The sequence below is a fragment of the Saccostrea cucullata genome, unplaced genomic scaffold, assembly GCF_032062105.1.
Source record: "Saccostrea cucullata isolate Sc308-1 unplaced genomic scaffold, CSIRO_AGI_Scuc_v1 ctg1281, whole genome shotgun sequence".
In the NCBI taxonomy this organism is placed as follows: domain Eukaryota; kingdom Metazoa; phylum Mollusca; class Bivalvia; order Ostreida; family Ostreidae; genus Saccostrea; species Saccostrea cuccullata.
The window spans coordinates 123,129-150,355 of NW_026927343.1; the positions used below are offsets into that span (position 1 = coordinate 123,129).

General features: G+C 34.3%; 3 protein-coding genes across 4 annotated transcripts; 2 read left to right on the plus strand and 1 right to left on the minus strand.

Moving 5' to 3' along the window:
- Window positions 1-7,759: 7,759 nt before the first annotated feature.
- LOC134274159 (18 kDa learning-associated protein of slug-like) lies at window positions 7,760-11,350 on the minus strand. 2 transcript variants are annotated; one of them, XM_062756413.1, is made up of 4 exons: window positions 11,303-11,350; window positions 9,107-9,256; window positions 8,901-8,948; window positions 7,760-8,552 (listed from the first exon to the last, which is right to left on the minus strand). In XM_062756413.1, exons 2-4 carry the CDS (start codon window positions 9,252-9,254, stop codon window positions 8,386-8,388), a joined length of 363 nt encoding a protein of 120 aa, XP_062612397.1. In that variant the 5' UTR covers window positions 9,255-9,256; window positions 11,303-11,350; the 3' UTR covers window positions 7,760-8,385. The 2 variants fall into 2 exon arrangements, with proteins under 2 accessions (XP_062612397.1, XP_062612396.1); XM_062756412.1 differs by lacking the exon at window positions 11,303-11,350 and adding an exon at window positions 11,040-11,095.
- LOC134274158 (pseudouridylate synthase RPUSD4, mitochondrial-like) lies at window positions 11,240-18,188 on the plus strand. Its single transcript, XM_062756411.1, is given in 10 exon segments — window positions 11,240-11,406; window positions 12,900-13,201; window positions 13,342-13,386; window positions 13,824-13,950; window positions 14,894-15,004; window positions 15,116-15,209; window positions 15,897-16,032; window positions 17,044-17,192; window positions 17,852-18,021; window positions 18,023-18,188. Coding segments are annotated over 10 exon segments (1,293 nt in total). The 5' UTR covers window positions 11,240-11,404; the 3' UTR covers window positions 18,180-18,188.
- A 2,118-nt stretch (window positions 18,189-20,306) lies between these two features.
- On the plus strand, window positions 20,307-25,719 carry LOC134274160 (dystroglycan 1-like). The gene is made up of 4 exons (XM_062756415.1): window positions 20,307-20,391; window positions 22,727-22,916; window positions 23,139-23,331; window positions 24,575-25,719. The coding sequence occupies exons 2-4, from the start codon at window positions 22,728-22,730 to the stop codon at window positions 25,651-25,653; spliced, it is 1,461 nt and encodes a 486-aa protein (XP_062612399.1). The 5' UTR covers window positions 20,307-20,391; window position 22,727; the 3' UTR covers window positions 25,654-25,719.
- The last annotated feature ends 1,508 nt before the right edge of the window (window positions 25,720-27,227 follow it).

The following is a 27,227-nucleotide window of genomic DNA, read 5'->3' on the forward strand; positions in this document are numbered from 1 at the left end:
CAAGCTATGATTTCTGACCCTTTGACCTTGATCTTCTTGTATGACTAAATTGCAAAAAATCGACTTTGACGATAAATTTCAGTGACATATGATAAGGTGTACATATGTGACACAATATGCAATAAAAACTGACATTTCGCCATAAAAACATTCATTGAATTTGTTTGTTGTATACAGTAAACTTATTACATTTACAGTACAGCTCACGAGTTTCTTCCGGATTCCACCGGCCATGGTGGACCTAAATTCCACGCTTTTCCGTGGAACTTTAGAAACGTCGGCGTCTTTGAAGTTCGGTCTCCTATCCACGGTGTGACACGGTGCCTAAAAATTGCAATAATGTTCCTCCACGGTGCGACACGGTGTGACACGGTGCCTAGAAAGTGCAGTAATGTTCGTCCACGGTGCGACACGGAGTTAATCCACGGTGCGAGTCGGTGTTTCAGCACGGTGTTAAACGGCATTTTTTTTCCAATTCTTCCAATTCTACTTAAAATGTATAATTTTTCAATTCTTCGAACACATCACTCAAAGCAGGTCCATACATATATAAAATCAAAGTAATATTCAAATGTTAAATGCACGTTTTTTGAAGACATGTTCTAAGAAAGGATATTGTTTTTATTAATTTATTTCTAATAGATAGTATAGTAATGGATAATACATTATTCTAATGTGTTTACTTTATACTTCTATTTCCAATTTATTCTGATTCTAACTTTATTTAACTGTTTTATAAATGACCTACATGACACTTTTGATCAGTCATGTGATCCACTCATACTTAAACACACACATGTATCTAGTTTAAGCTTTGCAGATGACCTTATTCTGCTTTCAGAGACTCATAGTGGTTTACAGAATACACTGAACAAACTGCACAATTATTGCTTAAATTGGCAATTATCTGTGAATACTACAAAAACAAAAGTTTTAACTTTTCAAAAAGTACATAAACCAACCCCTGTTTTATATTATGATAATCACCCTCTTGAAGAAGTAAAAGAATATAATTTTCTGGGAACAATAATTGACCATAAAGGAAGTTTACACAAAGGAATACAAGAACTGTCTAAGAAGGGCTTAAAAGTAATATTCTCCTTAAGAAAAATCTTCAACAACTTTACACAACTACCTGTAAATTTGTCTTGTAAATTATTTGACACTCTTGTTCGTCCTATTTTATGCTTTAATAGTGAAATATGGTTTATGGATGATTATCTTCCTTCATACAGAGCAATGCTCCGAGCTATAAAGAATAACAGTTTATGTGATACACTTGCTTTACAAGAAAAATCAGTTTATGAAAAAGTACATACTAGATATTGTAAAACAGTTCTAGGACTCAATAAGACAGCATGCAATATTTCAACTTTGTGTGAACTAGGCAGACTTCCAGTTTCTTCTTTTATTAAAACTCAAGTCATGATGTATTTTGTGCGGCTAAACTCTCAAAATGTAAACCCTTTGATTAAAGAATCACATAATTTTAATATATCTATGCATGAAGAAGGATTTTACTCCTGGCATACCCTTGCAATGTCTATATTTGAAGAAAATAATTTAAATAACAATGACTACAACAAAAAAGATCAAAAATTTTGACAAAATTAGAAATTCAGTGAAAAAGAAGTTGAAGAAAATTGTACTAGATAATTATAAAGAGAAAACTATGGTAAAAATATCTAAATTTACAGAAAATTCAAAACTATACTTGTACAGTAAAATAAAACACAGTGTGGATATGGAAGAGTATCTTAAGCTTGAAAATAGTTTTAGAAATAGACAAAACCTAACTAAATTTCGAACAAGTGACCACTGCCTAATGATAGAAACTGGTAGACATAGGAAAATACCTCGAGAACATAGATTATGTTCTTCATGTAATACTATTGATGATGAATCACATTTTTTTCTACAGTGTAGCTTGAATATACAAGCAAGGAATATACTTATAAAAGTTATGTTAGATAATTGTTCTTCATTCTACCTAAAATCACCTACTCAGAAACTTGAATATATACTAAGTCCAAAACTTGAAGTTATACCGGCTGTTTGCACTTTTATAAAACAATCATTAGAATTGAGAACCAAAAGGTCCACATCGGTGTAACATTTAGGGAATAAATTTCTATATGGATATTGTATATAATTCATTGTTCTCATTGATTTTGTTTCTTTTTGTATTGCTTGACCAATATGGGTGTAATATGCAATAAAGATTATTATAATTACTGAAACAGACAGAATATAATAATGTCAAAAGAATTCCATCGTCTTAATACGTCGGTAGCGTATAACGTCTTAAGGCCGGTATACACGATGAGATTTGTAGTATAATACGAGTATTATAATACTTTTGTATTATAATACTTTCTTGTACACACGCTAATACATATCTTATTAGATTGTAAATAAACTATTATTTCCACGTGTTTTCTCCTGCCATATCTCTCTCTCTCTGTCAAAATAATAAAAACGATAATAATAAGCTCTGCTTCTAGCATCTTTTTTGTGGTAGCTACAGCTTGATATATTCCACAAGCCCTCTTCCCCTTCCCATAAGACCACGAGTTTTTCGATATATTTACTCGAAAAGTCGGCCTTTATTATTTACCATGTGCTTTATTTAGTAATGATATAAATAGGATGACCCCCAATGTGAGTACATTTGATTGGTTGAAAGTGAAAGGTGAGTTAAGACTTGTATTAGGAAATAGAGCATTGCTCTATTCTTAATACAGTCTTATAAGATTCGAAAAATCTTATGATACATTGTATTAAGAGTGTATACACAGTAAGATTTTGTATTATAATACAAATCTTATAATACAAATCTTACCGTGTATACCGGCCTTTAGGCCTGAACCCTGTATTAGTTACACCCGTAGGCGATTGAACACAAGATGACACACCTGTAAACACACGTGCCTGGTCCTGACGTAACCCACATATTATTGTTGACTCTCCCCCCATTTTCACTATTAATGTACATCCCTCCATGATTTTTTTTAATATCATAAATTTGCATGGTTCAGTTCTTTTAAGATTCCTGTGTCACAAATTCACTGCGATTTCTATATACAAGTACCTGTTACATATTTAAATACAATGTATATAATAACAAAAATTCTATAATTATGTAACAAAAACAGACGAAAAATAATTCATTTTAAAATTACTTGTGGGGTTATTAAAAAGACAGTATGAAACATAAAGCCCCCTTTTATAAATCTCTCTTTATCTCTATCTCTCTCGGATACCAGTGGCGGATTCAGAGGGGGGTACACAAACAAACACACACACCACCCTTGGATTTGCAAAAAAAAAGAAACAGAAAGAAGGAAGTCCCAATTTTTTGTTGTGTTTTTACTATAGAAATATAGATATGTTAACTGTTGTATTATATAAAGAAATTTGGTTGCGAAAACAAAATGAAATCCCACCCCCTTAACAAAATAGGATTTTCGGGTTCGGAGATATATTTTCCTTTCTTTTTCAAAAACTTTCAGGTATTAATCCATACAAATACTTTTTCCGAGGTTGATCAACCTACATGTACCACGTTTAAAAACCATACTTCATCCTTTATCCCATCGAGTTGTTTAATTACATGTATATGTAAAACGTGCATTATAATTAAAAATCTTTTCCCTTCAATCCCATTTTTTATAAACCTTTAAACCCCCCCCCCCCCCCCCACTTTCAAAAATTTATATAATTTCAACAATGTGTGTATTGTGTATTACTACTGCTTCGTACATGTACTCATTTATACAATGTTAATGATTGACATATTTAAACTAAACTTCAGAAAGTGTTCGGTAAATAAGGTATGATTATTTTTAAAAATACGTAATTTTTCATCAAAAGAGACGGTTAATATCTTAAATTTGCGCAGTTGCCATGTCCTATCATTTACCGAAATCAAAGTTTATCAATTTCTTTGAAATGATTATTACTCGGCAAATCATTGGTTAAGATAAGGATTATTCATTCAGAAATGTATATCGTATGAAAAGAAAAAAAAAACAGTTTGCGGCGAAAACATAGACATTTAGCAATTTTAGAAATGGTTTTAACCCACCCCCCCTACAATTGTACCCCTTCTAGAAAGTGATACGAATCGGCTAATTAACTTTATCAAAAGTCAGCAAATTTATTTAAGTTTTTAAAAATCTGAATACATGCTTATTTGTGTCTGAAAAAGGATAAAAAAAATTAATATAGTACATGTAACTTTATATTCATTGTTGTAGTGAAACCTGGAAGATGAATTTCGTTTGATATCAATTGAGTGTGTTACATGTATACACTTGCTGTGATCAGAACTAAAGAATGTGAAAGGTGTGATAAACATACGGCGCCCCTGGCCCACCGGCAGGGACCCAATATATTTTTAAACAGGTGTGAACTCGGAACTGACCATGAGAATGTTTCAAATCACGAGAGAAATTCTTTCCGCGTAAACAGACTCTCAAGGTCACCTAGCGACATACGATTTTGATTGACAGGTGAATGAGTTGATGGAAAAGAATCTCGTGCGTACAGCATATACATGATCCATTGCATGAAATGGGTTAAATATGAACCAAAGTTGTGGAAATTAATTAGAATTTTAGAATGATTAATTTTGACTTCCATAACCTAAGTAAAACGAAGAAATAAAGAAAATAATAACAGACTATGTCAGAGGGAGTTCTCTCTCTCTCTCTCTCTCTCACTCGTATTGCTTTTTACAGTCACACTTGACAAGAAAAGAAAAACTGATTAAAATAAAAAAAAAAAAATGAAATAATTACCTGCAATAACATAAAGTAGTAAAAACTAGTCTTTGAAAATAATGTTTGCTGTTATGAGAAATACATTATACTTTAGAAATTACTGCATTTCTGAACAGGTATTAAATATATTGACGAAGAAGTGACTCTGTACACTAATTAACAAGAGAATTTGCAATTCATCGATATCCAGTAAATTTTTTTTCTAGAAGAAAAATAATAGAGGTACAAATATTATGTATGTGAGAATGTGAAAAAAACCCGGATAGATGAACTTGAAAGTTAACTCTCTCTCTCTCTCTCTCTCTCTCTCTCTCTCTCTCTCTGAACATTCTAAAATGTAGAAATGAATTAAAATCAGTTAAATTATTATGAAACAAGAGGCCCAGGGGCCACAGCGCTCACCTGAGCACATCGGCTAGGAAAAAGCACATATCAGATCAGAACTGAAAGTTTACTGAGGTGATGGTGGGGGGAGGGGGGCTTGAATTTTATCCCCCCAGGGGTTCATGATTTGAACTAGAATCTACACTACCTTAGGATGATTCCATATAAATATCACTAATCATGGCTTTGAAGTACTTGAAAAGAAGCCTAAGGATAATTTCAGATGAGTTTTATCTTTCCTGTCTCGATGGTTCTTGAGGAGACGATTTTTAAAGATTTTTCCTATATCTTCATATGTAAAATTTTAATTGGCAATTTTGGCCCCACCTTTGCCCCAGGGGTCATCATTTGAACAAATTTGCATCTACACTACCTCAGGATGATTCCACATGAGTTTCATCTTTCCTGGCCCAGTGGTTCTTGAGAAGAAGATTTTTAAAAATATTTCCTATATATTCCTATGTCAAACTTGGGTCGGCCATTTTGGCCCCGCCCTAGCCCCGGGGCTCATGATTTGAAAAAACTTGAATTTACACTACCTGAGGATGATTCCACATGAGTTTCATCTTTCCTGGCCCAGTGGTTCTTGAGAATAAGATTTTTAAAGATTTTTCCTATATATTCCTATGTAAAACTTGGGTCGGCCAATTTGGCCCCACCCTTGCCCCAGGGGTCATCATTTGAACAAACTTGAACCTACACTACCTGAGGATGATTCAACATGAGTTTCATCTTTCCTGGCCCAGTGGTTCTTGAGAAGAAGATTTTTAAAAAAATTTTCCTATATATATTCCTATGTCAAACTTGGGTCGGCCATTTTGGCCCCATCCTTGCCCCAGGGGTTATGATTTGAACAAACTTGAATTTACACTACCTGAGGATGCTTCCACATGAGTTTCATCTTTCCTGGCCCAGCGGTTCTGGAGAAGAAGATTTTTTTAAAATGCCATAAATTTTTAACAAATTCATGATTATCTCCCCTTGGAAAAGGGCATGGCCCTTCATTTGAACAAACTTGAATCCCCTTTACCCAAGGATACTTTGTGCCAAGTTTGGTTGAAAATGGCCCAGTGGTTCTTGAGAAGAAGATGAAAATGTGAAAAGTTTACGACGACGACGACGACAACAACGACGACGACGACAGACAACGGACAGATTGTGATCAGAAAAGCTCACTTGAGCCTTTGGCTCAGGTGAGCTAAAAAGTAAATTATATATGATTTGTAGAGGAATATTTAGAATGCTGCTTTAGCAATTCAAGCAATTTTTTATATTAAAAAAAAGTTTTCGTACTAATGGCAGACGATTAATAAACAAGAAAAGAATACCCGATACTCAGGTAGAAATACTTCCACATATTCGAAAGAAATTGAATTTTTCTGTCTCAAAATGTCAGGTTAAATCAATGAGTACATACAACTGCCAGATTTTTTTTTTTGTGTGAATGTATACAACTAGTCAACTCCCAAACTACGTATAAGAAATTATCGTGAATACTAGGGTTTATTTTTCTTGCATGCATTTTTTCTTCCTCGCACGTAGCAACTTACAGCTAGTATCTTCATTGATATGTGGTTAATCTATTTAAACTATAATATTTCTACAAAATAAGGGTATACATGTATTCATAATCTGCATGTATATTGACTCGACATTTTTTTTTTATTTCACTATTTTTATTTAAGAAGTAGTAATCAAATTATGTTGAATTAGCTATCTGATACATCAAATATTTGTAAATATCCTTTATAATAATTATTTTACAGAGAAAATAATCGCTAAAATTATCTATGTTTCGCACTGAATTAGTTAAACGGCAACGTACTGTCTTGTACTTGGATTTGTACATGCGATTTATCGCTTATATCGGAAACATAACAATTTGCGCAATAGATATATATTAATTGTTCTTGTTTTCAAATAAATATGAAATATGAATTCAACAGAATTTAAATTTATTCAATATACTTGGCAATCATACCGTCAATGGCGAACCAAAGTTAACACCTCGGAGCTCTTATAGTATGATCTCACATGTTTGTTAACGAACTGTTTGTATTAAGTCAATCTTTATTTTTGATGTTTTTTTTTCTAGCTATCAAATAATCATTATTTATAATTTCAAAATTCTATAACTGAAATGATTTTTATAAACAAACTATTAACTTCCGTAATTTTCTCACACGGCGGAACACGGAGGGTCCCCAAAGGAAATGGTGATGTCCACGGTGTTACACGGTGCGTCTTTGGAACGATCGCAATATACACACACCGTGGAACACCGTGTACACGGTGTAACACGGAGTATTTTACACCGTGTATTTTCCACCGTGGGGTGGCAAAAACTCGTGAGCTGTACTGTAGCAATGTATTCTAAAAGCAATTTCGACGGAAAAAGAATCCTTTTTGTTACAGCTACATGTTATGTTTATATCATACAATATTATCTTGCACATTCAGATAATGCTACATGTAAATCAAATCTATGCTAACTTGTTGAAAAAATAATTTCTGCCAAATATTGTACACACCAAATATAATAGATTTACAGTAACTATATAAAGAAATCATTCAATGATAACACAGAAATATTTACATTCATCAGATATTATCTTTATTTGTGAAGAAAATATTTACAAGTCATTTATCAAACTGTAAATGCTTAATCTATGGTAAGCAGTTTTTCAAGCTACCTGTGTAGATTTGTTTAGTGATGAGCTTTTAATCGGTACACAAATGACAAAGTACATAAATTATCTTCAATAATCCAATATCTAACACACTTACATAAACGAATGTACTTTATATGATTTTCTACATGGACATAAATACACAAATAATGATGAAATTCTTTCTTTGTAAGTATAGGAATTCACCAGAATCACAGTTATACTGCAGACAATTTGGTGGGTTGTGTATTTTCCAACACTTGTAATATTAATTCCAATGCTTTACAACCAAGGGAAGCATTTTATTGTCAAAGTTCCACAACATCACCCTCAAATTGCCCACACCTTAGCAAAGAGAGTCCAAGTCTTACATCACTCCTCAAACTGCCCCCTCTTCCCAGTGAAATAGGTTAAAAAAAATCAATTTTTGAAGAAAAAATATGACAATTTACCGGTAATAATTGCCACTAAAAAAATACATTCAATTATATTCACACAAAGAATTCTGCCCCCATTTGCAAACACAATATACAATCTTGTAGTGATCTTCACTTCTTCTTGGCCTTCTGCTTCTTTTCTTTTTTCTTAGAGATGGCCTGGAGTCTCTTTTTGTGTTTTTTGACGCGTCGAGAATTCATCCACACCGGATAATGTCCGTTCTCATCACGCAGAGTTTTGGAATCTCTAGCTTTCGAGTCCACTTCCATACCATCACCTACAAAAAGTTCATAAATAGCGACAAGTTAATATAAGTTAATATAAAGGTTAATATATTAAGGACATCACTTCACTTTCTATCCAACATGTCCTGGAACTAAAGTTCTAATTCCTCATGAAGTAAATTAAGAAACAGCTTTTAATAGGTAAAACAATTTAAGAATAAGCTGGGACAATTGAAAATTCACCACATGAATTTAAAATAAAACTTAAAGAAAAAGAAAATTAGCTAAAATTTGTCAGTTAAAATGAAACGAGAAAAAAATATGAAATAACCAGACACTGATTTAAAAATTGAAGGCATCATAATTAGATAACTTTTAACTGGAATAAAACCTTTAATTACCTGAGGGTTCAGCTGCTGCATCGTCTTTGCTTCCAAGGGGTTTTGTCACTGAAAGCAAGAATAAAGGGACATAATTTTAAATAGTTTAGAACCCACTTTTTAATGATGATATATTGTGCAAAAATAAATTAAGTTTCAATTTTCGGCTGTATTCACAAGAACATTGTTAGACACAATGTGTGGCCTTCTCCCTGATAAAAGCTTACCAGTATACAGGTCTTTCATTTCCGTATCTTTATCTTTTTCAGCTAATGCCACGATTTGCTTCAGTTTCTCCAGTTCCTTTTTGGCGTACCTCTCTCTCTTTATGTTCCTCAACATTCGCTTCCGCTTGCTTCTGATGCTCTTAGCCATGTCTAAAGAAAATACAGATAACAGGTTCAATAACAGAATAACACAGTCAGAAACTCATGACCTGACTTACAGGTGCTTGTTTCATACAGCGTATTTAAGTTTACTGCTATACAATAAAAAATTAAAGTTAACCCATCTTTATCATAGGCACTCCCCATCTTAATTGTTAAAAAAAATATATCTCTACTATACTTTAAGTTTTCCATCTTAATTGTTAAAAAAATATTTCTCTACTATACTATAAGTTTTGCTTATAGTATAGTACTAGTAGAGATATATTTTTTTAACAATTAAGATGGGGAGTGCCTATGATCTTTATCGAGGACTTAGATGTAGATCACCAATTCAAAACTTTTTGGTCCTTTCAAATAAAAAAAAATAAAAAATTTTTAAAATACCCAGGAACGTTTATACTACTACTAGTATATAGGTCCCTCAGCCTGAAATACTGTAGTCTTTTCATTTTGAACCTATACTGAGAGGAAAAAGAAACGCAGGGTAGCATAATTGTCGATAAAAATTTGACCACTTGACCGAAAATTACAAAAATTGGTAAGATGGGAAATTTAGTTACTGTACAATAAATTCAGTATGCAGAATTACTCAAGCGTAAAATTTATGACTTCACGTAGGGAAAACGCTAAAAAGCCCAAAACACGTGAAATTTGATAACGACGTGTTTGTTCACAAATCTTGTTGCATTATTTGATGCATATGAGGTATGCAAATCGTTTTTCAATATTAATAGACATTATGAATTTATTGCAATCTTGGCACAGTTTACGGATGTTCAATGGGGTCTTGTTTTTGAATTGCCTAATTAATGAAAAAGGCAACAACAATTTACTAAGCAGTCTCTTGTAAATTTTCCCCAATAAAACGTTTTAGCCGTTGTCAGAGAGGGTCTGGAGTGGATTTTAATCAACCGTGACGATGACGTTAACGCGAAACAGAGCCATGTTACGAGCGGGTTATTCATCCTGCCATCTCTTAAATCGCCACCTTACTACCACAAAAACAGCCATTTATAGTGTACACGATTATAATCATTACATTCATACGAAATTTGAAAGAAAACAACTCCGCAGTTTGGTTTTTTGAGCCAGTCAACTTACTGTTGTATTCCTCTCGCTGGCGCATGCGCGCGGCGTTTGACTTATTTTTTTGCGTGGTTACCCATGCTAAATATAGCCAGGGTTTAAAAGATAAAAACTCTGATGAAATTCTATGGAAAGGAGAAATAAGACTGTGATAGATGCACGAGATGGATATTGAAGATAATGAGAGTTTTCGATTTTCCCTTTTGGGGGGTATCGTCATTTGAGCTTCAATAACTCATGAATAACCATACAAAATCATTTGAGAATTTGGTTATATCTTTTTGAATGATGATTTTAAAAGTTAGATAAGAAAACTTAAAAGTATTTTAAGAAAAACAAATTTAATTCACCTCAAAAGTTTACCCTGCGTTTCTTTTTCCTTTCAGTATATTTTGAAAAGCTTTATTAAAGAATTTTTTTCATGAAAGTTTTTCAAACTATCACAGGCACTTGAATTTTTATCAGTAAGTCGCTAAATAAGCCAAATATCAAAAAATTCTATATATAGAGGGGGTAGAATTTTTCGATATTTGGCTTATTTAGCGACTTACTGATAAAAATTCAGGTGCCTGTGAAACTATATGTAATGTAGCTGAATCAAGGCATTGTGAAATATTGTGCTACATGCTGACCATGTGATGATTTCAGTTTTTAACAAACCCTTCATGTAAAATCTTAACATTACCTGGTTTTGTTTTCAAGTAATGCACGTGTCTGTCAATGCACCGGAAGTTTATGTTAAATATCTTGGTCTTTGGTGTGTTTGTTTTGACTACTGGGTCGTTTCGCTTCCATATAACTTCACCCCCACCCCACCCCTAAGAAATTTATGGGTTTAGCCCTCTAACGTTAGAGAATACATAATATCCGCCAATAGGGTTTCACCTTAGACTAACTGAGGCTTCAAGACGGCCCCAGGCTCCCTGTCTAGTTTTTGTGCCCAAGTACCTGTATAAACCAAATATGTCTAAAGTCGAAACGAGGCGACACCTGTACACCTACTTCAAGCGCTTTTTTGACATTGAGGGGACAGAGTTGAAACGGTAAAACATGTGAGTGGAACTATTAAAAGTGGCTAGTGACTTTTTCCATTACAAAAAAAAAAAATCTTACGACTAATACTTAAGCTTCACCACATTGTATATTTTATCTGATAAAGATATTCATGATAACAATGATAACAAATAACATTTTAATCATTTAACAATGTTAAAGATTAAATTAAAAAAAAATATACATTAAATTTCAGAGCTTAGATAGTAAGATAAGTTAAAAGGGCCACAGTACAGTTGATGACTTAATATGTTTTACGGTGTGACCGTTGGGGCGAGCGCAGTTCATTTACTGTCAGAAACCTACACATGTACTGTCTATCATTCAAAAAAAGAAAGCAAAAAGAATAAAACAAAACAATTAAAAGAAATCATTTCCCAAGCATCGGGATCGAGATTCCAAACTCCTCGGAAATGTCCGACAAAATCGGAAATACCCGAACCGTAGAAGTGACGAAAGTCTGACGTCAGAATGAGATAAAAAGTTCTGTTGACTTAGAACGCAAACGCTAGTTTTATGGAAAAGAGATTGCATTAAATCGTTCTTTTCATATAAGATTTTGCTCTGTTTTATCGGAGTTTCACGGAAGCAACCGACATAACTTCGTCAAAATTCGTAAGTTTCCGGTGAACTCATTTGTATCGTTTCCGAAGGGCAAGGTGAAGGCCGGTGTTGTGGCATGGGGGTATTTTTTTGAATAAGGTAGGGCAAAATCATTTCGTTAAGATTTCGGTAAGAAACAATGTTCCTTTAATTTTTTTACTATTTTTGATTTATTCAAGCAAAGGACATTGGGTAGTGCAGGAATTCTGGGAATGTGGAACAGAGAAATTTCGCTGACGTATGTACAGATTTCAATCCGAATTTCCTCTGTTCATACACGTTAGTCTATTGAGCTCGCTGCGCTCGCTATAAGTTGAAAACTACACCTGTATGCATTTGTGTTTAAAAAAAATTGAAGATAGAAAAATACATGTAAATATATTTAAAACTTCTATTAGTAGCTCGCATGTAAGCTCAGTGAGATGACATCTCACCGAGATAACCCTGCGTGGCACGGTGGTTAGAGCATCTGCTTTAGAGTCGCAAAGTAAGGAGTCAATCTTTATGTCGCAGGTTCGAATTCTGCTGTGGTATGTGGAGACTGGTCCTTCGGATGAGACTGTATAAACTGTGTCACAGTAGTGCTGGCAGGAAAAAGATTCCTTTCTGCTCAATTGCCCTGAGTACTGAGCATAGGACAATATTGTAGCTCTCCACCTGCAAGTGGTGGCCTCTCCATACAATTCCAGCCCATATGAGTGAATAATTCACAAGGGGGAAATTAAAAAATATACAATATATCAATCATTTAACACCTAACTTCAATTAGCTAGGGGATCAAAAATTGGTATTTGCCTATCTTGTCCTCTAAAGAATCACTTCAGTTCAACAGCATAGATAGAGCCTGGCATGAATTTTTGACTATAGTCCATAACAATTTTTTTTTTAGGACAATGACTTCAATATCCAGAAAGACCTGCCGACTCCTTGGTTGCTGTCATTTACTGAAGCAGGAGAAAACGATCACACACAACAGTCCTTTATCATTTACACAGAGAAGGCTGAGGCACCAGGGGTGGGGAGAGGTGAGGGAGGAAAAACAGGTGCCCCAGAAGTCACGCCTTACCCAGAAGTCCTCACCCCAAGACAACCTGCTGCTGCAACTACTGAACCTCAACAAACAAATGGTGAACAACAAGGACCCATTCTACGTAATGGACCACTTCATGAACAACATTTTATACGAGGATGGTAGGCCTCTCTGTGTTTACAGTGTTATCTATAGCTCTGTATGATGGATCACTTCTTTGCCTTGATCTCTTTCTTATAAACTTGTATGTTCTGTACATTTAATTATGAAATCAAATTTGTGTGTGTTTTATTTCATTTAGAAAATATGGTTGCCTTCAACAAACCGATGGGATTGCCACTGACATGTGAGTACCATTAGCGTTATCAGGGTTTAATTAAGAACCAAATTTTCTATACATTTATTTGAATCATTAGCATGAAAAAGTAATTTATACATATTAAGTATTCTGACAAAAAAGCACACAAAAAAGCACAAAAAGGTGCTTAAATATGAAAATGTAGTTTACTTTAATTTTATTGTTTTAAATTGTCAGACTTTTATTTAACAGATTCTGCAGTTACAGTATCTAAGCTTAGAACTACATGACATTTTTGCAAAAAAAAAAAAAAATCAAATTATTTAAATAAGTACAAATTGTTTGCCCAACATTTTCATACTAAGTTATTTTTACTATCATCCTGCATTTACCCAAAGGAATGTAATTCATTCTGCTTTGTTTCCATATCAATACATAGAGATTAAGAGATATCAATGACCCAGCTCTGTTTGATGTGAATTCAGATAACCCTCCAAAGAGTCTGAGGAACTCTGATCTGACAGAACCTGTGGTAAACTTAGACGGGCTGCTACCGGAGCTGGCGAAGCGTCTGTTCTGTTCCAAACTCTACGTGTCTCTCCCCGTGGACAGGTGAGTGTGATCTCCACTGTCTGTGTTTGTCTTGTTTAGATTGTTCATCATACGCCAAAAAAAGTTAAAATCAGTCTGAGAATGTTTGTCAATATGTGATGTGATTACTCAGTGACAAGAATTGAGTTACAAAAATGTGATACTGTATATGGCATGTACAGCAGTAGACAAATATTCACTTATTTTAAAAATCAACAAGCATTCTGAGAGTATTGCATAAGCAATACATGTCCCCTACCGGGTTCCCCTTTTTCTTCAGGATGTCATTTTTTAATGTGCAAAAGTCATGTCCAAGGTTAAACTGAAAGATTTTCAAGTTGTAAATTCCTTAAATCTAATAAAATAATAAACATTAAGACGCCAGTTCAACTCATTTATACATCGTCTTTTCCCCGCTTCATATTTTTGTCCGAAAATATTCAAAATGCCATAATTATGTCAAAAATCAATGAAGCGTAACGAAATTCAAACTTGATCTTTAACTCATTAAGATACACTCACATACCAAAATTCAGCTCAATATCTGCAAGCGTTTAGAAAAAAAGTGCGGAAAACCAAGTGGGAATGAAAAATATTCAAAATGCCATTGTTCTGTCAAAAATCAATGAAGCAAAAGGAAATTCAAACTTGATCTGTAACTCATTAAGATACACTCATGTACCAAAATTCAGCTCAATATCTGCAAGCGTTTAACAAGAAAAAAAGTGCGGAAAACCAAGCTAATGGACAGACTGACGGGGACTTCCAGACGGACAATTTCCAAAAGGACGGACGAATGATTTGTAGCATTTATTTTAAATTTATATGGATTTCCCCTCCGGTTTCACATTTTGGTGTCTTTTAAAACGAAATCATGTAACCTTGATATTTCTTCTTATTGTAATGATGATTTTATTAAGTGAATAGTTTGCATTGCGATTCTTTGATGATGTACGTGTTTCAGGATGTGTAGTGGTGTCATTATTCTAACAAAGTCTGAGGAGTACAACCAATACCTGCGGAAAAGATTTTTCAGCTTAAAAGTGACGGATCAGCTTCCCTATCAACACTGGGAGTAAGTAGCCAATCAAATTTCTTATCACTGGGAATAAGTAACCATTGCCAATCAGATTCTTTATTACTGGGAGTAAGTAACCTATCAATTTTTAATTGATATGTTTTTCAGTGTCTTGTGTGTGGGAATTCCTGACAAGCTTTCAAAAGAAAAGGAGAAGCTTTACTATAGCAAGGAGAAGTATAAAGACATTTACCTGCCACAGGTATAACACTTATTTACCTTCCAAAGGTGTAACACTTATTTACCTTGTACAGAAATATCACTCATTTACCTTCCACAGGTATAACACTTATTTACCTTCCAAAGGTGAAACACTTATTTACCTTCCAAAGGTGTAACACTTATTTACCTTGTACAGAAATATAGTTTGTTTACTTTGTACAAAAAAATCACTCAGTTACATGTACCTGTCACAGAAACCTGTATATCACTTAGTTACCCTTTACAAGTACTCCATTATTGTAGATTAGCTGACTTTTGCGGGTACATATTAGAGTAAACTGGCTCTTAAATGTTAAATCGCAAGAACAATAACTCTCAAGTGGACCATTGATCAAAAGATTTTACCATAAAAATTAAAGAGAGTAATTTTATCTAGGGAGTGGTGCTTCTCACGAAATTATGAGATACTAAATTTCTTGTGTATATTCAGGAATCTACAGTACCTGACACGGGTCATGTACACTGTCATTTACCTTCTCATGACATTTCTTTGAATCTATATTTTGAAGATGTTAATGCACTTCACCCCATTAGCAAGTTTAAATTTTGATCCTTGAGTTGATAAGTTAACACACAATTTACACATAATCTGTATAGGACATATACCCGGTAATACCCGCTGTCCAGATGTTTTACACTGCATGTTTCCCTACTTATGATTTTACAGACAGTTTTCTGTAAGCCCAGTAAAAACGACCGGAAGAAAGGCCAGGTATACAGCACGACCTTGTGTGGGGAGGTCATCGGGAGGAATGAGGAGAAGGGGGCCAGAAGTAGTCATGTCAGGATCTCAGTCACCTCTGGTCTGTAAATTATTACTAGAACTTTTTAAAATGAATATTGATAATTGATATTTTCTGTAACTTTGCTTGTACATTTGTCAATCTACCTGGTAATTAAAATAAGATGTTAGATCCGCTCGCATACTCGCTACCCCAAAATCTAATAAATTCCCATAGAGGATGATGTCAGAGGTCAAATTCAGAATAGCTCTAGACTTACTCACTGAACAAGAATATACGATTATTTTGCAGGTGACAGTTTGATCTGTTGATAGAATTTGACCTCAATGGGATGTTGTTAGTTGTTAGTGTAGTGAGTATGCAGGTATATCTAACATCTAATTTTAGTTAGATGGGTACATTTGTATATAACTATGCTGTTTTTAAAACGTTTTCCTTCGTAGATAAAGTTATGTTGTTTTGATTTATTATGAAAAAGAAGAAATAAATATTGATCTGTGTAGTTGAATCTATATTTCTTTTCTAAGGCCATATAGAATTGAAATTCTGGTTTTAGGCCCGCGCGCATCCGTTTTGAGGTAGCCGCATTGCTAATTTTATTGTATTTTTGATAAAATAAAAAGTTGGTATTGCGTAGACCAATCCGGAAAAAAAATTCCGACCGAATTTGTTTCGTAGTTTAGTATTCAAATATCACTTCCGGTAGTCATTTGCAATGAGATTTTGGCTACTTCGTTTGAAAATACATTCGAGGACATTACCTACGATGTTTACACGCTGATAAGCAATGGATAAAGCAGAAATTTTGACAAGAAATGGAAAGTATATCTGTGATTAAAAAAAATAACTTTATGTGAAAGAAAATTCGAAAATTTAAATTAAAAAAATACCTCCCTCATCTACTTTATTGCTAATAAAATGATAAATAAAATGCTGCCCTGCCGCATCTGTTTTGGAGAAAATTGGCCTGAGAACCAGAGAATTAAATTTAGATAGCCTAATCTTTTTGAAAGCCCTTGACAAACATTTCACATGAAAAATGACAGGTCTGTAACACCTTTCTCTGAACAGCAACAAACCACGTGATCCCAGCCTACCTCAGTGAGCGGTTCGCCCCGGTGTTGGGGGACCAGGAGTATTTCTGGAGGGCCGTTACGGTGGGGAGACAGAATATCATGATATTAAAACAAATCCCATCTGCAGGTATCCCCAGGCCTCAGGTATGTATCTGGAGGGCCGTTAGTGTGGGGGGGGGGGAGGATAGAATGTTATGATATTAAAACAAATTCCATCAGCTGGTATCCCAAGACCTCAGGTATGTATCTGGAGGGCCGGTAGTGTAGGGGGGGAGACAGAATGTCATGATATTAAAACAAATTCTATCTGCTGGTATCCCCAGGCCTTAGATATGTATCTGGAGGGCCGGTAGTGTTGGGGGGAGGGAGATAGAATGTTACAATATTAGAACAAATTCCATCTGCATGTATCCCCAGGCCCCAGGTATGTATCTAGACGGTTGTTAATGTAAGGGAGGGCAGAATGTTATGATATTGAAACAAATTCCAGATTCTGGCCTGGAACTTAGATGAGCTCACTTTTGATCTCATTCTCACATTTTCTAAAGGAATCAATAGTGGAATATGAGACTGAGATCAAAAGTGAGCTCGTCTAAGTTTTATGGCCCCCAGGCCTCAGGTATTGAGTTCTGTACAATGAAAAAGAGGTGTCCAAAAATTTAAGATGTCAATATCAATATTATATGAACATGCATATTAAACTGGTTGGGGCTTAGTAGTACATTGTAGTTACATGTATGTCGACAAATATCCCTAGTTGTCAGATACTAATCATATTAAACACCAAAGTTTATTTTTTCCAGGAGCTGTCAAAGGGAATCCTACAGAATCTAGAAATCAATCAGGGCCATGTACAGAACCTGCCCCCATTTCTCCACAGGTCCGCAGTCGACATAGTCCATCTAAAAAAGGCCAAGAAGGAGCCGTTCACAATACAGACGCCATTACCAGACTTCTTCCTTGTTACTAAATATAGTGAGAGACCAACGGTCCAGGACAGAATTTTCTGAAAGGTTCAGTTATGTCAGCAAAAAAGCTGGTCCTTCAAAGGAAGAGAGAAACTCTGATAAAGTTAACACTGAGGGATGGGAAGGAAATTTAACTGAACGGAATGAAAAGATTCTTGAATAAAATTTGTTTGAAAAATGTCTTGTAGTTCCTTTAATTACGTCACCTGTGACTATCGGTTGTTTATGTTTTTCTGAAGGTGTACTACTATGTAAGGAGACAATCATATGATTTGGGGGGAGGGGGGCATCAAATAACCAGACCCTTGGGCAATTGAGTTCTCTTTGATTTTAGGGCTTACTTGTATATCACTGAGAAGCATCAATCAACTAAATTAAAGCCTCATAAATTGCATTATTATATGATCGAATAATTTCCATCTCTCTGATTGGCTGAGATCCAACTATGTTAGAAAAATACTACGTTGTATTGACCTGCACGTGACGTTCCAGGTCAATACAAGGATTTATTTCCTCTACATTGATCTAAAAATAGATTGGGAAATTCCAAATTGATGCAAATTGTTTTGGAAAGCTATTTAAACGACTATGATTTTTTTTTTCATGTGAACAAAACATAAACGAATATATATTTTAGGGTGAGGGTGGTAAGAGGGGATGCAGGGACCCCCCTCCAACACTTTTACTGAACAACAATTTTTTTTAACTTTTTGGCAGTCATTTTTCCTGATAATACTGCTTCCTTTCAAAATCTATCCTATAAAAAAGACTGACCTGATACATATTTTTTTCATCTCATTTTGCATTTTTTTGCAACTAAAATTGATTAAAAAAAAAACATTTCAAATTGATACGACTGGTAAGGTTTATTCACATTTTAATTCTGCTTCTCTCTTGTATTTGGCTAGGACTTAATTAATTAAATGCAAACAAGTAATGAGCTGTATTATTTTATCAGTGAATCATATAATAAAACAATTATTGCTGTTTTTTCGGTCAATACAATGATTTAGCCATCTTCGAAGTACAATATTCACCTCGCCCTTCGGGCTCGGTGAATATTGTACTCCTCAGATGGCTAAATCATTGTATTGACCTCAAAAAACAGCAATAATTGTATATTGTCTCAAACCACGGTCTGGAGTCCGCATGTAGCTCTCTCCTACCCATCGCTGCTTGATCAGAAAATGTGTCGTAATCTTGAATATTTACGCCTCTCTATTGTGACGTCATATTCAGTCAGTGGCAAGTTTTGTTTCCATCATAACAATTGACATCAACAGTATATAAGACATATTTCGTATCCTGCGATTGGATTTTGAAAGGTTGCGATAAAGTTCATCATCCGACTATGCTTTACTTGCATTAGTCAATATTTTAATGAATTAAGAAGAATTCTTTCCTTGTTCAACCATGGCCAGAATGGGAGTAGATCATACATTTTGGCCGTGGTTTGTGTCTTTGTGACGATGCATAAATAGTTCTCGAGTTAATGAAAAAAAAAAAATTTGCCCCCTTCAAAGAAGGGAGGGCATATTAATTGCTTTGCTGCTGTCTGTCGTTCCATTTAGTTTCCGTTCATTTTCTTCACAACCGCTGCACATACTGAAATGAAATTCGGTATACAGGTGTATCAGATGAATATCTAGGCCAAGTTCTGTTTTGGGTATGATTGCACTATTTTTGACAGAGTTATGCCCCTTGGATTTAGAAAAATTTCAGTTATTTGCAGTTCACGATCATTTTCTTCAGAGAGGTTGCACATACTGAAATGAAATTTAGTATACAGATTCATCAAGCAAATATCTAAGTGATGTTCTATTTTGGGTTACAATATTGCACCATTTTTGACAGAGAACTTTATGCCTCTTTGGACTTGGAAAAAATTCTAATTTGGGGGAAGGGGGCATATTTGAGTACATGTTTTAAAAACATATCTTGTTAATTTTTCTACAGTCAGCCCTTGAACTTTTGGACGACTATGGCTAGGGTCCCATGGCAATGTTTTGAGTTAGGGGATACATGTACCATGTGTACATGTAGCATTATGACAGGCATTGCAAAGGGGGTGGCAAATGAGGACATATCGTTTATTTTCCCTTTCGCTTAAAAAACATTCATTTATTTAAATCCATTTATAAGTTAATTGTTTAAATGCATCTTTGCAAACGAAGGGTTTTGGCTAGCGAAGATGGTTTAAATATGCAAACTATTTATCCGGAATTTTAAATTGTCTCCTTCATCATTTTAAATTTAGTTACCCTTAATAATCTCCGGTTGGTGGCTGCTGATGCTGACAAAGAAAACTTTATTCTTTGTTTCTTGAGTTGTTTCAAACAAAGCAGTAGGCATAACGAGACATTCAAAATACACAGGTAAGTTGGTAAACGTGAGATTGAATATACGTAAACAGTCCAGACGCGTGAATAAAAAATACCTACATTTTCTGATACTCTCGGCAGTTTTATCAATAACCCATGGTAAACATAACCTGTCGACTCCTGTGCCTTAGTCATGTTTACCATTAGCCTACCACAGTCTTCAATCCTCACCCTGACTATGATCTCTCTGTCATGTGATGCTCTGTATTAGGCACACTGAGGTTTCATTCAACTTGAAATGGGGTTGCACCTGCAGTATAAAAGTTATGGTCTCTAACAGGAATTGGAGATATCATTTCTAATTTCAAACAGCCTTTTGATTAATCAATAGATTTAGATTCATTCCATTCTAGAAGACATGATCAGTACATGCATGTGTGAGTATCATAAAAATTATATTTTTTGGAGGCTTATAATTTATCATTGACATTGACAATTAACTAATCTAATATATTTTATGAAGAATATTTAGTTTTCCATTGAGAGGTATTTGTTACGTTTAGCAGACTTATGAAAAGATGTATTTATCGAGTGAATTCATGTGAATATAAACTGTATTACATTACTACAGTCATGCACTGCCTACCATCTGCTCATACAGTCACCTCAGTCTGTCGTTGGCTCGCGTATATCACAGTGATAAACACGAGAAACTTATATATCTGAGTTTTGAGATAGATATTTACTAAATCAATCCAAAACAATTAATTTAATAATGTTAATTTGAAACAATCCTGCAAATATTACTTTTTATACGTTATATCAAAAATCTTGATGTGAGCCAATTGCAGAGATATCTGAGAGAGGAACAAACTACAATTCTGCTTGGGAGATTATACAACAGTAAGTTAACTAAAGGTAGAAAGGGTTGGTATATGCATTACTGTCACTATATCCTTCTTATTTATTAAATATGATCGGGAAAGATACTAATTAATACAGTGGCTGGAACGTTATTGTTGACAAACCAATCATGTAGAATCGTTCGTGTATCGTGAGTGATCGTTCGTGTAACGTGCAAGATCGTTAGTGTATCAGACTCAATCGTGTGCGTTTTTAATCGTGCGAGATCGTGCATTTAGAATCGTGCAAATTTCGTTTTGTAAGTTTTTATCGGAATGTTATTTGTAAAATAAGCATTTCCCATGTTTGTTTTTTTAATTTATTAATTAAAATCCAAATAAAATGAAAAAGCGCAGTTTACATAATAGAATGCAGAACGAACTAATTATCGCCCGTAGACAAGCAATATAGTAAGTCGTACTATATTAAGTTCTCGTCAAATAGCGCGATCAATATTGTGATAAACCGTACTTAGATCTTTAACGCCTTTTTGAATCTGATTTTAATTATTATTTAATTTTTATTTTGGTCAAGATAATCTTGAAATCAAATCACTGAAAATAAATATTTTTTTTTTTTACAAAGAAATAAACATTTCTCAATGCTTACATAACTAGTTAGTCGACAAATAAACGTGGACACGGCATGATTTTCTGGAGTTTTGATTATCTGTGTTTATCTATTGAGCCTATTTGTAATTAATTAATTTAAAATTTCTGCAAATAAAAAAGTTGAATAATTGGCAAGTTTATCAGACATTGAGTCATTGGAAACATAAGGATAAAATTTGTAATTATAATTTAAGTCATTCCATGCTGCCATTTTTGTTCAATCGTATCCCCCTTTCTGCATATCATGATATCAAATTCATTCAAATTCTATGACCCACATACATGTACATCGTCTAATAGAATGAACAAAATCCGTTCTCTTTGATCGGAGAATTACCTTAGAAATATTTTTTTTAATCTAAAATATGAAGTCTTTCATATATTTAGTTACAGAAATGTCAATTTCCGTTTTTTTTCAAAGTCTATAAAATAATATTGATAATTGTTTGAAATCTTAAATAAGTATTAAGCCGTATTTCGTTTTGAAAATATTGATTCCTAAATATTTTGAACTATTTTGAGTGAAGAATCGTGCGTTTGCGTTAACAATCGTTTAGGATCGTGTAGAATCGTGAACGTGAAAGATCGTTCGTGTAACAGGTTTAATCGTGCGTTAATCGTGCGGAATCGTTCGTGTAACGTGATCGTTCGTGTAAGTTGTCAACAATAACGTTCCAGCCACTGTATATGAAGTAAAACATGTTTACAAATAAATTATTTATTGTATTGAATTACATGTATAAATGAAAACAAAATTGCTCATCCTTTTTATAAACACACTCTACTGTATCTCTTAACTCTTAAGAATTTTCTTGATAATAGAAATTATAAATTACACATAAGTGTTAGAAATGTTTTTTTTTTTTTAATTTTAGAATGAACCTCTGTGTGATTTACATGACTGTGTTTGGGTGTGTATTGATCAGCAGTGTATCAGAGACGGAACAGAAAACCATAATATTAACTCCGTCTAGGGCAGAGGCTCATCTCACGGAACGAGTGGATAAAGATACCCAGCAGTTAAACTACACCATATTGTTACCTACAGGATACCAGACTGCTCTGGTAGTAAATACATGTACTTAATTCATAAACGGCAAGATCAGTCAAAAGTTCTAAGTCAGACAAAATGGTTCTTGATTTTTAGAATTTTTTACAGCTTAGAAATGTATGGAAATCTTTTATTGACTCTGATGTACAAAAACTTTAACTATTGCATGTTTTAAGAGATATGAATTGATATAGGGGTTTAATTTACCATACAGGATATTGCATTTAACTTTGTAGATAAATAGTTCAGATCCAGATGTATCTGTAACAGAGGACGGGCACATTGAGATAAAGTCCCCCCGTCCTGGGACACAACATCTCACTGTAGCTGTACAGGAACTACGGAACTTTACAGACCCCAACATCACCACACATTGTCCTACGTTAAACACAGACATTTATCTTCACATCACACAGAAGAAATCTACAAGTACAGGTACAGACATGTCATTGTTGATGAGCTAAAAATACTCCACATTTAACAATGCTGGTTCCTCTAATGAATGAGATATCATATACAATATATGAAGTGTTCAGACTAACATGCTACTTGACAAATATTTTGCAATGTTCAAGATTAAATCTTATTCCTTCATGATGAGTTACCCTTAATAGTAGGTGTCTCTTGTATACTTGGAATATATTTCTCTTATCCTGTGTACATAGGATTTCAAATGTTAGTTAAATGAAATTATTGAATAACTGTAGAGCCAACTTAAAATGTATGTTTGCTTTTGAATGAATTAAGAATGAAAACATTGAGTAGGTAAGCAGGTGAAAATTTATTTTCCTAAGAAAATTTCATTTTCAATGGTTACTTTTTTTTTTAAAATCTAATATCCGGGAAATGAAAAACAAAATAATGTACCCCTTAAATTCTTAAAAAAAAGTTTCGAGTCTTGCTATTTCAACCAGTCGGCCAGGAGAGGGCAACCAAACATTTTTTAAGAGATGACCTAGCTTTTTATTTAGTGCTTTTGAAAGTGAATTATGCTTTTATTCCTTAAATTGACATATCTGCAATTACTCTTCATGTCCAAATGGTGAAAAAGATTTTGAAATTTTTAATGTGTTCCAAAAGGAAAGAAATATATGGCTCATTGAATGGCATTGTCTTGTTTAAAGTTATTAACTGTTACACCAGCTTGATTGAAAATGGTTATAACAAGATAAATATGTGTAAAACTCGTCATAAAGTTAAGAAAGGTTGAATTTTTATGATAAACATTTGCATGGCTGCAGCAGTCATTAATCAATAAGTATATAGTACATACAGAAATATTGTTCTGCAAAAGTGGCCTACACACTTTTATTTTAGCGTGATTAGTATATATTGATTGTAGATTTGTCACAGTGTCTCTGCATGTTGCATGACAAGAATGGTTAGATAAAGATTTGGATAAAAAATCATGTGTGTGAATGGTGATTTACTGGCATGACGTTGGCCCAAATGTAAATGTATGAAACAGAAAACTCATCACAATTAAAGTAAGTGATGGAACTGATTTTACTATTCATTATACTTTTATTATCAGACATTTCAAAACTCTGCAAAGGAACTAATTTATAATATCTCTAAGATTATTTGTTTATGTTATTCTTTTGCTCATCAATGATACTTTCTGTATAGACAAATTATATAAAACACTCTAAATCAAATCTAAATGTTTTAGGGTTATGTGGAGAGCCTCCTGCTCTGAGGAAACCTATAGACTACATCTCTCTGACGCCAGGCAAACTTTTTCACACGAAGCTGGATCCGGAATATTTCTCTGATCCAGAGGATGGAGACACAAGACAGTTAACTGTTACCATGACAACAGGTTATGGCAATCCATTACCTAGCAACCATTGGGTACAATTTAATTCTGATGATCAGGTGATTTACGGCTTAGTCTTGAATGAATCAGCTGTGAGAAATGAAGTGTTACTAGTGGTGGCAGATGATTCTTGTGGACAGTCTACCCATGATGCAGTTGGAGTTGAGGTATCTGGGATATTTAATGAAGTGTACACCAGAGCCAAATATGGATTTGTGGTGGATTTTTCAGATGACCCTATTTGTCCTGTAAAGGATCTGAAAAACTTGTATGTTTTTGTAGAGGAACTTAAAACCTGGTTCAACATCAGCAGAGAAATATTTATAACTAAAAGAGAAAATTGTTCACTTGTATTGTTAATGAAGGAAGATCTAGAGAGTGAAGCAATAGATATCATTTCTGCTGAGGGAAGCAAAATTTTAGATGAGAAAGGAGAACTTAGCAGAGAATTTTTATGCTTCTTTCTGCCAGGGTTCAGGATCTCAAAATTTGAAAATTTCATTCAAAATCATTCACAAGTGGAAGAAGCCACAGATATTCCATTGATTCCATTTAAATCAGACATCAACCTTTGGTTTGAGATTGTGCTCCCTGTTATAATCCTACTCTCTGTCCTCCTTGTGATGATCGTCATTGTATATGTCTGTTGTACAAGGAGGAGGAAGCTGTACTTACTCCACTCAGAGAAGCCCACGTTTCTGGAGGAGAGGAGACCCGTCATTTTTCAGACTGAAGTCCCCGTGGAGGACCCCTCTCTTTGTCCCAGGAACCCGACCATTTTGTCACGTGATGACGAGTTACCTTCATCTGAGGTGGACCTCATCGATCAAAGGTCACTTCCCTCCACCCCCGACTACAACCCACTCAGTACAATACCACCTCCTGTCTATAGGGTACCCCCTCCCTACACCAATAATCATCAATACTGGTAACGCTAACTCAATACAAAGTCAACGCCTGCTTCAAGGGTCTGATAATGCTTATTTAATATCCAGCCATTTCATGCCTATGCCTATGATTAAGCAATAATCACCAGTAATGTTGATGATAAGACAACGACCAAGCTTAAATTTATTTTAAATGCCATTGTTAAATTTGTTGAATTATTAAGCAAAACTCTTGTCATTTACAAGCTTTGTTGATTAGTTATGCTAGGAGGGAAAACCTAGAGAATGTGGTAGCTTGACTTTATGTGAAGTGTGGATATGTGGAATATATGATGTAATAATGTGATAATATTTCCATTTCTAAATTTTTTCTCTATAATAACCCTTTGAAAGTAAGCGGAGTTGATTTCCTGATAATTCTGTCGGAATGTAAATAAGGCAGGTCGATAGGTCAGCAGCTAAGGAGGCCTAATACGCTTGCAAATCTCGTGCGCATCTGTCTCTGTGTCTGACGCTAAGGAGGCCAAATATGCATGTAAATCTTGTGCGGCTGCCTTTGTGTTTGACGTCAGTGTGTGAGGACTATTGAAATTGGCATGGACGTCCTCGTGTAATTTAAATCGATAAGTCTACATTCTTAATGTCTAAGTCTACAATTTTATTTCACAATGAAATGGAAATATAAGGAATCACTGTTTAGTTTTGAGAGTATGCCAGGGACATCAACAATAGTGGGAAACATGGGATAATTTTAGCATAACGGGCTTCGCCCGTTATGCAAATTATCCCATGTTTCCCACTATTGTTGATGCCCTGGCATACTCTCCTAACTAGACAGTGATTCCTTAAATATACCATGGCGATGATGAATATTGAGTGACTATGCATCTCCCATAATTTGTACTAGGATATTTAAAATTTGCATAGAATATGTCATCAAAATATGCAGTGAAGCCTGTATACTTTCTAGCTGCTTCACTGGCAGTGTTAAACTGAAATTTTATTCTTCTTTTCTATTGTGTCACACTTTTTAAATACATGTACTAAGCATCATTATTCAGTTTCATTGCTGATAAATAATAGAGCTAGGTATTGGCCAAAGATTTCAAATTGCAATATATATATATATTATATATTTTAACTGTATTGCGTTATGTATAACTTTAATATAATACACGCAGAATGTACAAAACTGTGATTTTAATACATCTATGCTCTGAAATAGTAGAAATACATTACACCCATTACCATGTATACATAATGTTTCTCTTAAAAGCGACCTTTCTTACATTTTGTTTTATATTTAATGATAAATCCTAGGCACATTATTTAATCTAATCTGTTTACTTTTTCTATCTCCCAACCCTTTATAGTCGTCTCTACAAGTGATAAACTCGCTTGATTAAAATTATTTGTAAGATTGCTGAAAATTCACTTCAAGCAAGTTCATTGCCTGTAGAGACATCATAAATGGTTGGGAGGTGGATAAAATATACATACTGGCTACATATTGTGTCTAGAATTAGGGAGTGAAAGGTAGTTGATTGACCAATGCTTGAAGTGGAGAAATTCTCCCCCAAAATCTGTAGCGTTGTGGTCAAAACCATAACGCTACAAAT

Bases quoted from the DNA above. Each gene is read 5' to 3' on its own strand.
- LOC134274159 (XM_062756413.1), bottom strand. From the start codon at position 9,254: ATGGCTAAGAGCATCAGAAGCAAGCGGAAGCGAATGTTGAGGAACATA. The intron at 8,949-9,106 runs GTAAGCTTTTAT...TCTTGCTTTCAG, and splicing joins AATGAAAGACCTGTATACTG to TGACAAAACCCCTTGGAAGC. The intron at 8,553-8,900 runs GTAATTAAAGGT...AACTTTTTGTAG, and splicing joins TGCAGCAGCTGAACCCTCAG to GTGATGGTATGGAAGTGGAC.
- LOC134274160 (XM_062756415.1), top strand. From the start codon at position 22,728: ATGAACCTCTGTGTGATTTACATGACTGTGTTTGGGTGTGTATTGATC. The intron at 22,917-23,138 runs GTAGTAAATACA...TTAACTTTGTAG, and splicing joins CAGGATACCAGACTGCTCTG to ATAAATAGTTCAGATCCAGA. The intron at 23,332-24,574 runs GTACAGGTACAG...TAAATGTTTTAG, and splicing joins CACACAGAAGAAATCTACAA to GGTTATGTGGAGAGCCTCCT.